This window comes from Bidens hawaiensis, unplaced genomic scaffold (genome assembly GCF_021521415.1).
Source record: "Bidens hawaiensis isolate Kalapana, Puna unplaced genomic scaffold, B.hawaiensis_p1.1 tig00011744_1, whole genome shotgun sequence".
Lineage (NCBI taxonomy): Eukaryota > Viridiplantae > Streptophyta > Magnoliopsida > Asterales > Asteraceae > Bidens > Bidens hawaiensis.
Genome location: NW_027491930.1, coordinates 253803 through 265884, shown reverse-complemented (window position 1 = coordinate 265884; position 12082 = coordinate 253803). Strand labels below are relative to the sequence as shown.

At 35.6% G+C, this 12082-nt stretch overlaps 1 protein-coding gene across 1 annotated transcript; it reads right to left on the bottom strand.

The window, feature by feature from the left end:
* Positions 1-8649: 8649 nt before the first annotated feature.
* On the bottom strand, positions 8650-10367 carry LOC143538854 (fatty acid elongase 3-like). The gene is made up of 2 exons (XM_077032308.1): positions 9870-10367; positions 8650-9313 (listed from the first exon to the last, which is right to left on the bottom strand). The coding sequence occupies exons 1-2, from the start codon at positions 10313-10315 to the stop codon at positions 8812-8814; spliced, it is 948 nt and encodes a 315-aa protein (XP_076888423.1). The 5' UTR covers positions 10316-10367; the 3' UTR covers positions 8650-8811.
* Between the last annotated feature and the right edge of the window lie 1715 nt (positions 10368-12082).

Sequence of the window (12082 nt, the reverse complement as noted above, 5' to 3'; positions counted from 1 at the left end):
GCCGGGTATACCCGACGAGTATCTTGTCAAAACCCGATAGGAAACCCGAAACCCGATGGGAAAACCCGAAACCCGACGGCTTAATTACCCGATTAAAACCCGACGGGTTTGGAATAGACTTTTATAACCGGGTATGGGTTTGGGAATACCAAAACCCGACCCATTGCCATCCCTATTTTCTGCATGTCGTATTGCGGCGATGCATTAAAATACGTTCAGTTGCCATGATTTAATTTCATTTCGATATCAACACGTATCATAAAAAGTAAGCCCAAAATATATACACCAAAATGGGAAAGAAAAAGAAAAAAGGTTATATAGCTGCAACTGTTGCCACCATATGGTCTATTGCGGGTCAGTGGGTGAATTCGATCGGTTCTGACACTAAGTTATAAACATAAATGAGTATGCCAAAAAAAAAATAATAATAACATAAAAGAAACTTAAGACAAAAAAGGTTGATGTGGCCACACTTGGTGCCGCAATGACCCATGTGGCCATTGCGGCTATGAAACGATATGAATGCAACAGCATCAGCCATAAATAGCAAACATAAATGACCATACCAAAATAATAACATAAAAGAATGCTTAAAACAAAAGAAAATAAATTTAAAAAAAATAAAAATTGACGCATGTGGCAGCATCCAGTGCCATGATGTGGCCAAGGGTATCCTCGCCCACTAACCTATCGTTAATATTAAGCAATGTTTTAAAAACCGGTATTTTACTCGTATCGGATTATGTTTAAAAAATGGTACAACCAGTTGAACTGGGATGCAAAGGGTAATTCAACCGGGTTGAATAGTTTAGCATGTATTTCCAAATAAATACAATTCGACTAAAGAATAACCCAAAAGTACATCAATAAACATCACACATGAATCAAACATCACATATGAACAATTATCGAGTCAAAGATAAAGTTTGTACTTTTTATACGAACTTAGTCGGTTACAAAATATGTAAAGAAACCAACATTTGATTTCCAGGATACAAAATTGGTTAATTAGCGAATCATCTTTTCACCGTGCCTACTCTGTTTCAATTTTGTTCGTTAGGTTAAAAGTCATTTTAAAAAAATATGGGCTGGAAAAAAAATATAAAAAATCTCTTGGTTTTAAAACCTTTTTTTCGGTTTAAACAGGTATTTTTTTTAAAAATCGACGGTACGATGTTTTAGTAAACTGCCCAAAAAATACCGGGCTCAAATATCGGTTGCCTTACCAAAATTTAGTATAATCGGTTCAACTAGCCGGTACGTACCAGTTTTCAAAACACTGATATTAAGTATAATTGCGTGTTTTAATACAATGGAATTCTATATGATGTTATGGATAATTTAGGTGGTAATTAAATAATGCTTAGACTTTATTCAATTTAGTAATATTATTCGTGTGATACAACAATGTTTTAAAATTTGTAATAGTTGCATTAAAAATTTGTATCATAGGTTTAACATATTGTAAGAAATGAACATTAACAACACTACATTGCACCGATAGCTCCAAGTACTATTATACCATCGCTCATTGCAATGAGCGAAACTATGAAAAAATTTAACGCTTTTGAAATTGTATATATGAAAAAAAAAGCATTTATGTAAACCCACGTGTTAATAATAACAACCCCACCACAACGTTCGGTCCATCATGGACAAATTAAAAGAAATGAAAAACACGCTCATAAAATGTAAAACTGTAGGTGTAGAAGAAGAAAGAAAGAATAGCACTTAAAAAAAAAAATCCTTTTAACGACTTGTGAATTTATGCTTTGCTAAAATGTATGGTATCACACAGAACTCGGTTTTAAACTAAACTTATATTATAACTTACATATAAATAAACATATCACAGCGGTATATTAATAATATTGTAACACACTATTTTTTTAAAGGCAAATTGGAAATAAATAATCCTAATTTTTGTGTATTGGCCGATAATAATCTCAACTTTAAAAATCACTACCAGCGGTCCCAACTTTCAACTATTTTTGTCTCAATGGTCATCTGTTAAAAACACTTAACGCCGTTACGTTTTTTCCCGAGTTTCAACCCAATGTTTTAGGGCTTTTGATCAGAAGAACGATACGATTTGACTGATGTAAAACTTATCTCGAAACGATGAGATTCAAATGACTTGATTTTTGTTAATTAGAAATTCAAACACCCGAATTGAAACATTGTTTCGTCACTTGGATCACCGTTTCGAGATAAGTTTTACATCGGTCGACTCGTATCGTTTTTTCGATCAAAAGCCCTAAAACATCGTTGTAAAAGTCGGGAAAAAACATAACGGCGTTAAGTGTTTTTTATCGGAGGACCATTGAGACAAAAATAGTTGAAAGTTGGGACCCCTGGTAGCGATTTTTAAAGTTGAGATTATTATCGACTAATACACAAAAGTTGGGATTATTTATTTCTAAAATTTTCTTTTTTTAAAACCTATAAACGGACAATGAGATGTTTATGAGTGTACCACATGTAAATGGGTGATTGGTTGAAAAATAAAAAATAAAAGTGTACGATAGAAGTAATAAGGTTAATGCCTAATGGAATTGAAGAGGTCATCTTTTAACTTTCAATAGTATGATATATAATTTTTGAAAACATGCGTGACTTGTACCTACACGTAGACTCAATGGTAGAGTACTCACTTTACTAGTGAGAGGTAGTAGGTTCAAATCTCACTATCACCAATTTATATGGGAGATATGAGGGATGACCCTGGCTTGCCAGCGTTCGAGTCCTGATCTCACCCGGTTTTACTGGCTTCTTGCTGTCGTGCCGTTTGACGGGCGTGGGGGTCGGGTTTTATCTGGGGATTCCCTCAATTGGTGGACCGCTAGGGGCTCCGTCCGTCCGGACTCGAGGCCGGCTCGGGCTACCTTTAACCATTGGGGCCGCGTACAGAATACCCGGCATTACTTAGTTGGTCGATTAAAAAAAACAATAGAAAAAAAAGTTGAATAGAAAGCACACTCACGTACAAAATTTGCTAATTGATATATAGTTAATTTATTTTGGATGTAAATGATTTGGTATTGTCGGGCTTTGTTTCTAATACTGTTTGAACTGAGCCCAAGATTATATTGGGCTGAGCTCAATGTCCTTTTAATCATCCAGGCATATGTTGGGTTCAAACTTCAAAGTCATGCGACCTCTAACATGTATTCAATAACTAGTAGGTGGGTCTACGCGTGGCGACGGGAACACAATAAGGATTCGGTTGATAGAAGTATCATTTCCTATCTTGTCCCTCATATCGTGGTACCATAGCAATAGATTTACATGTTATCAACAGGATAACCAAAATCTAATTTTATATATATAGACAACAACTATTACTTCATATCTTGTCCCTTATTTCGTTGAAAGCAAACACAAAATTTTTTGACATACGTTAATTATATTTGTTGTCATGAATATGTTGCAATTTGTAGAGAATGTTAGTTATTCTCAAATATGGATTACACTTATGCAACAATTTAATCTAAGTCACAAACTTTTTCTATATAAACTCCTAGAAATTTCCTGTTATGTAACCCGTTTTAGTGGCTTATAATTCTTCTCATGAATGCTTGATAGCTCCCTATATAAATTTAAATTAAAAGGCAAACTAAAAATGCAATATGCATATTAATTACCCATATAAAAATTCTCCTATTCAAACAATAATTACTCTTTTGCTAGAATAAAATAGTCAAAAGTTGTATTTTGTTTCTTCTAGCTTCTGAAGAGCACAATTTGCCAAACTTTGTGAAGACGAAAAAATGATTCTGAAATTCATATGAAGTTTCATGTTATCATGTTCGTCTGGTTTGTTTACAAGCCTGTAATTTATAGTAATTACAAGCCTCAATTTTATACTAATTACAATATATAAAACAATAATCTGAATCTACCCGTTTAGATACCTGATGACCGGCTCATTTGTATATATTCACAGCACAATAGATTTTAAAACTTTCTCTAATAATCAAAGCGAGAATAGATTACAACGATTATCATAAGCTTATTATCTTGCAATAGTGTATTTCAAGATGTTTTGGATAAGGACTTTAAAATGTCATAACTTGTTGGAAGCAACCATGGGTAGCTAGAGCATCGCTGGCTATTAGCGTTGGGGAACTTAACCAGAAACCATCCAAGTGAGAGACTGTTGAATTTACGGACCGGTTCGGTTAAGTCAACACGGTTGACCGAGTTTTGACCTGTTAGAGTTACACCTTGGGTAACGAGCGTGAAATCCGCTTAAGTTAGTTAACCGGGTATGACATATATTAGCGTGATTTTATGGATTGGGCTTTTGAAAATAAGAAATAGGCTTGGTGGCCCGTATTAGCTTAACTAGTTTATTAATAAACTAGTTAACCTATTATTATAAAAAATAAAAACCTAGCTACCAAAAGAGAATTGATCTCTTCCATCACCCCACATCATTGCCGCTGTCCTCCATACTGTCACCGCTGTTGTTCTGTGAAGCCACCACCTTCGCCGGCCTCCCTTTCTGCCGCCGCCGTCCCGTGACACCAAACCACCGCCGCCGCATTGAGGCCGCCACTACAGTCCAGCGCTGCTGCCTTGTGCACCATCACCGTCGGGTCTCGTAGGTCACCTATCGTTGCCCGTTAACGCTCGGTGTCTCGACCGGTTATTTATTAACCGAGATAAAATTATATATATATATAGGGTAAGGTTAAAATGAAAACCCATTTGAGTTGTGAAAACCGCGAAAATCCTATGTAACATCGTTTTTTTTGTTACATGTAATATATGTTGTAACATTTAATACAAAACATCGAAACATAAAAAAAAAATGTTTTGCTATTTTTTAACATTTTTTTACTAATTTTTATATATGTTTTCAAGAAAGAGAAAATGTTATATTTATATTTACATTTTTTATTCACTTTAATTGTGAACCACAAGATTTAAACATTAATTAAAAACATGTGGTTGAGAATGGGTTTCTAGAGTTTTCACAACTCAAGTGGGTTTTCATTTTATACTTAGCCTATTGTCGGTTTACATATATATATATATATATATATATATATATATATATATATATATATATATATCTGGAATATTTGTTTTAAATAATCCCAACTATGCCCTATTGGTAAATATCAATCATAATTTTACACTTGCCTGCTGACAGTCCCAACTATTGGTGTATTTGTTTTTAACGGGCCGCGACTAACGGATGACTAACTCCGTTAGTCAAATGCTTAGGTGGCATGCTTAGTTGTCAAAGACTTGATTGCGTGTAAACTTACGTGGCAACTAAGCATAATAATAATAATAATAATAATAATAATAATAATAATAATAGTAGTGGTGGTGGTGGTAATAAAAATAATATCCCTAATTCCCAACCTTTTCTTTCCCACCACAACCAACCACCGTCTCCAACATTCCAGCCACCACCATCTTCCTCCATTCAGCCATCCTCCACCACCTTATCAAATCCACCACCATCACTGCAACCTGCGATTAATGGCGAGCTGAGCATATCTGGAGCGTTGTACCGGGCTTCGACACTATGATTTTGTCGAGCCGATCTGAAGGGGGTTACTAGGTGATGGCGAGCCGAAAGATAGCAGGTTTGTAGCAGATCGAACTTTGTTTTTTGTCAATTTCGTACTTTGTAGATTAGCCGGAAACGATTTGTGTCTCCAATGATGGTGGTGGCGGGGATCTGAATATGCATTCCGGCATTGTAAGGGTTTGATATAATTTGGGCTTTTTGGTAAGGAATTGAATTAGGCTTTTTGATCTTATAATTGATTATGATTGATGTAAATGTGGTTGTAGTGCTAGGGTTTGGTGGCGGCAGGAACACCCACCCAATTAGCAGCCGGGAAAGTAGTTGTTGCCACCGGAGACATAGGTACAACGACGGGTGGTGGGTTGTGTTCCGACGATGGTTGCAGGGGTGGTCGTGTGTTCCGGAGCAAGTCTAAAAAGTGAAGTGTGTGGTTGTCGTTTCCGACGATGGTTGCAGGGGTGGTGGGCTGGTGGTGGGTTGCAAAGAGTGGATGCGATAAAGATGATTATAAGTTTTTGTTTAGTGGTGGATTCAACAAGGCAGCCTACTCAACATCAGATGCCACGTAGATTTTTTTAACAACTAGGCGTGCCACGTAAACATTAGACTAACGGAGTTAGTCATCCGTTAGTTGCGGCCTGTTAAAAACAAATATACCAATAGTTGGGACTGTCAACAGGCAAGTGTAAAGTTGGGACTGATATTTACTAATAAGGCATAGTTGGGATTATTTAAAACCAATATTCCTATATTTAATTGGTCGTTGTTATAACCGTGCTCGTATGCTTTGTAACCGGATCTTGTCGGGTTTTGTTTTAGTGCTGATTACTCGTTTATGTGCCACTGCGCATTTATTAATTAATTGGATTAATTATTATTTGTCATAATTATTAAACTGGGTTTTAATAAATAAAATTTTGACTGATTATCACTCAAACCCAACAATAGATATGCTCAAGTGCATTTGTTTTGTTTAAATGATTAATACACTCCCCAGAAAATAAAAGTTACTTTACTATATAAGAAGTTAAGAACTTTTCAGAAGTGGTAATACATGAATGTCATACCTGTTGGCTAAAACTTCGGCCACAAAACCATGAGTCCATGAGACCTACTTCAGCTATCGAAGAGTACATATATGGGATTTTATTTATAAAATCTATATCAATATATTATATCATGTTTTTTTTTACGACAATATTTTGAAATGGAACCGATCGGTTAGTCTGATCAGATGTGTTAACATTTAAACCAGAGACCGCTGATCTTACTGGATTGGATAACAGGAAATGAGTCGGACATGTAAAAACAAAAACAAGTCGGTTCGGGATACCGGTTCTACTAAAGCAGACTAACTAGCTGAAATCCGGACAAGGAGTATAGACTTGTAAGTTGCCATATATTCTTGCCGAGGTGAGATAAACAAAAATATTTAAAAAATGAAGCAACATAGGGAAATAGTGAAGCAAAAGAATGAGTATTTATCCTTTTCAGGAGACACTTGTGCATGAATTGTAGAATCTTTCTGGCCTATATTTTTGTACCTTTACATAAAGTTTTCACATATTTTTAGGAAACTGAAACTTTCTTGGGTATAAAACCGAAACCGACCAAACTACTGGCTTCAAAGTGAAAGATGCGCATCAAAGTTTGTGTGGCCCACTAATATAATTGAAAAAAAATGGTTTAATGGGTGGTGTCCAATGCGCTTCATGTGTTTGTCGATCCATTCCGAATTTTGTGTTTCTGACTTATATGCAAACAGGAACTCAAACAAACCAATGGAACCGACTAGTCAAGCAGACTTAACCAACCCGACCGGCTTGTTAGTATTTCCCAAAATTATGATTAGTGGCTCATTTTAAATTTATACTCAAAATTATGATTAGTTGACCGCCAACACCCTATTCTAACATATAGTTCACTTCGAATATGATCAACTGAGAATCAACTACCACACTCTTGTCAATTTATAGAAAATATATACAATTGTCAAATAGAGCACTAAGATAAGACTATCCTTATTGGCAACTCAACATAACCCAACCTTTTATTAAAAGAAGAAAAAAAAAATAATCTCTCTCTTTTAGTGGTTTTCGGTTTTTTGTTTATTTTTCAGTTTCGGTTCGGTTATAATCGATTTTTTTCAATTATGTATAGACATTGCAAAAAATAAAAATAAAAAGATGAGGATGATGATAATTTTAAGCTTGTATATTAAAGTAACACAAATAAATTGAATAAAAGAGACTAAAGTAGGCGCATGCTACGTGCAACCATACGAATACAAAGTTGCTAGAGTAGTAGAGTTAAAATTCAACAAAGTTTTTAATAAAAAAACACTAAAAGTTTAGTCTTAATCTTCATTCATTATCTTGTTCATCTTCAAAGTTTAGTCCCAGTTTTCATCATCTTCATAATCTTCATCACTATCAATTGGTTCGGTTTTTGAGAAATGAAAAACCGAACCGAAACCGAAAATTCGTTTAATAAAAAAATAATTGTCTGTTAATACTTCGGTTTTTTTAATTCAATTATTTCGATTAATTCGGTTTTCTATCCCCAAAATAAAAGTGGTCTAATCAGTACAACTTTGGCTCTTTTAAAAATTCAATATTCTGGATATGCGCTCAACTTCTAATTTGATATTTATTTAAATACTGTAACAACGTCATAATATCATACAATTTCCCATTAACCTATATGTATTATTATTTTTATTTTAATTTTGATGTACCCTTAACCACCTCCGCCAAGAAAAAAACAAATAAAACACATGCACCAATTTCCGAATGCATTTATTCTCATTTATAAACAATTTACACAAATATTAACCTACCATTGACTTCAACTATCAACCACCACCATACTCACGTATACTAATAAAATTCGTTTAATTGTAAAATAATACTCATTGCCGTTCATCATATCGGACTCGAACTCGAAACATAGAAACAAGCTCGACTTATAATCCTTTATCTAGTCAGAGCTCGCATTAGTCTCATTTATAGGACTCAACATAGATATGTGCTTAACTTCCAATTTAACATTATTAAGTACATGTACACGTAACAACATTATATTATCATACACTTTCCCATTAATTATACATATAATTTTCATCATCAACGGGCGATTTATTTCTTTACCTTTTTTTATACATCTTTTGTAATTTTGTTATACCACCACCGCCCACAAAATAGAAAAAACTAAAGTTAAAACTAAAAAAAATACAAAATTCAAGAAGTGGGCCACACCTCTCAAATATCTTTGTCTTTACTCTCGCCACAACCAATACTATCAGTTCCCATATTGGCACAAACTCCGTTACTTTTTCCGTCCACATCATCACGGCAATCCGACGTTGACTTTGACTTTGACTTTGACTTTGACTTCTTCCGTCCTCTGAGATGACTATTCACATAAAAATTTACAAACAGCATCAAAATGGCAGCATTGAGGACCGAATTAATGCCCCACGCGCCAATTCCGTTGCAACCACCTTTCTTAACATGGAGGAGAAGCACGCCGACGTGGCAGACGACGTTGCACCCGAGCAGAACCATTTGGCAGTTGATCACGAACGGGAAGCACGCGCTTCGGAGGCCAATCGCTGTCCAGAACCGGTACCCGTACACGACTGAGTATATAGAGGTTGTTAACAAAATCCCTAATATTTGAAACGACTGCGAGAATTCGAGCCAAAGGAACGACATGAGGATCAGGATCGAGTGGTTGAAAAGGCGGAAGAACGAGAGGTTCCTGTAGTAATAAAAAAAATAACCATGAGGTGCCATGTATTATTAATCAGATATATACACACGATTAAAACCATCTCCGAATTGTGGTAATTTGTGTTGTAAAATCCCTAGGCAGTTGTCACTTGTTAGGATTAATCGGATTGAAAGATATATCTGATTTTCATTTATAGAGGTATATACCAAATTTTATATATAAAATTTTTAATTTTTACTGATTTTGAACAAATAGCGATTAATCGCTGACTCGACTATTTTTTTGATGGGGAATTTCTTTTTAATTCTTATTTTCTTTGGAACTTGAAGCCGCCCAAAGATTTAAATAACTCAACGGGGCCAAAATAAGAGCTGAAATAAAAAGACTTGCAGACACTAATCAATAAACGAAACATATAAACTATATTTTTAAAAACGGCGATTAAAAGTACCGGGGGTTTAAAAAGGCGTCATCTTTGCCAATGGGATAGCAGCTAATCAATCAACGCCTAGTCATGATTATTAGGCGTAGTACACAAAAACTATAATGCTATATATCCTATAATAATATTCTCTAATCGTACCGTCTCCGAAGCACGGTAAAGAACGTCCGGAGCGTGTGGAGGAAGCGCGTCAAGTAAAAAATATACGACCAAAAGAAAACCCTACCGGACGGACGCGTGCCAAGCGGAAAGCACAAAAACCATTGAAACGGGGTCGTATTGGTCCGTCGCCAGAACCAGCGGGTATCCCTGATCTCGGCAGCCGCAGAGAACAGGATACCGGTGAATATGGTAAGCGAGATGAGAACCATGGAGAGGGAATGAAGGGCGGGGATGGGACCCAGCGGGACAGGGCGGCGGCGGTAGTAGAGGAGGAGGTGGAGGAGGAGGGAGAGGAGGATGTAGACGAGGATGGAGGTGAAGAGGAATGACCACGTGGAGCCCCATGATTGGGTGTGGCTCCACCGGAAATTGACAATCTCCGGGTGTTCCGATAAATAGTAGATGATGAATGTTTTGGGGGTCATGGTGACCCGTCGTCGGAACACCGAGCGGGTGGTGGGTGGTGGTGATCGGCGGTGGGTCAAGAACCACGTAAAGAGAGAAGAAGGGTTGTGTTGGGTTGGGTTGGGTTGGGTTGGGTTGGTTTGTGGATTGGAGACGGGTTACGACGTACTCGTCTATAACAAAAGATATATTTGACTGGTTGGTATTTATTTGGGTGGTTTGAAATTTATATATGATATTGATAAGCTACCGATTTTTTGAGGTAAATTATTGTTACTTATTATTATATAAATAAATGAATAATAAAATGATGATTCAGTGTTTTAAATGCGTAACGCATTGGACAAGTTTGCTAAATGGCAGAAGTTCAGGATAACTTTTTCTTTAAACTGTTATTGTTATCATTTTTTGGAACGTCATTTTTTTTACGACACCGTACTTTCGAATTGTTAGTACAAAAAATTGAAATTAAGACTCAGTTTAAATTTTTTTATACATTTTTAAAAATAATTGAAATTAAGACGCTTTAGTACGTTATTTCTCTTTCTTGGTACATAAAACGCATAACTGTCATACTTAAACCACTAAAGTCAATTATTAAAAGAGTCATTTCCATGTTTGATACTTGTGTTAATCGCATCGTCTCTAACCTGTTAAACACGAACTGATAGCCCTATGAATTGTAAAGCCCTGTTGCCTCACTTTGGTATGAGTATGCTGTCTTGACCGGGTCTACGCTGATTTAAAAGTTAAAGAACTCTCTGCCACATGACAGTTAAGAGTAGAACTCTATGTCGTAACACACAGCAGGACGAAAAAACAAATAGGCTCGGGATTCGAACTGACAATCTTACTATATGCCTAGCCCAAATCATTAATTCATTGCTTTAATCCACTAAAAGTGACATAATTGAGGATATTAGTATGCCTTTTTATTTTTCAGTTACAAAAAATATTAATATGAAAGCATGCATATTCGATTGGCATAACGGTCACTCTATTTTCAGTATGGTATTCTATATTTTTATATAAATGTATATGCAACATTAGTTATACGCTTTTATACAAAAGCTTAGATTTGGTCATAGGTTCTCACTGAAGTCATGCAAAGTGTGACTTTATAAAAATATCTCAAGAAATTTAAAAAATCTTAGTTTTGATGAGGCACTGACACACAATTTAACACGACTTAGCTCTTTAATTTCCTCAGGTCATGCAAAGTGAGACTTTATACACAATATTGCAATGGCGACTCTAGCGTGTTAAAAATTACACTTTATTCTTTTAAGCTCTACATTTCGAAGGTCCCAAAAAGTCTTAAGAAATTAGAGCATTATAGCATCTCCAACATGGGCATCCAGATCCAAGGTGTAGCAGTGGTGGAGTGAGATAGGCAGAGTGTGATTTGCTTTAATTAGTGTACGCAAAAGCTTGAATCCTTAGCAAATTTAGGATTCTTTTTGCAAAAAAGGTGTTTGATTTACTTTAATTAGTGTACACAAAAGTTTGAATCCTTAGCAAATTTACATCTGTCATAGGGAGGCAACATGTGAAATATGCCAAGTTGCCAACCCACTAAGATAGCAAGTTAACAACGGGGGCTTCCGGGAGGTCAAATGCATTTTCTCGTAACAACCAACAATGGGCGAACCAAGTCTTTCTAAATTATATAAAGCCCTAACACTTAACAACTCAAAAAATACTAGTACCAAAAAAAAAAAAAAACCCTTAATTTTCTAAGTTTGGTTTAATCTCCAACATCATATATATTTTATCTCCATCTCAAT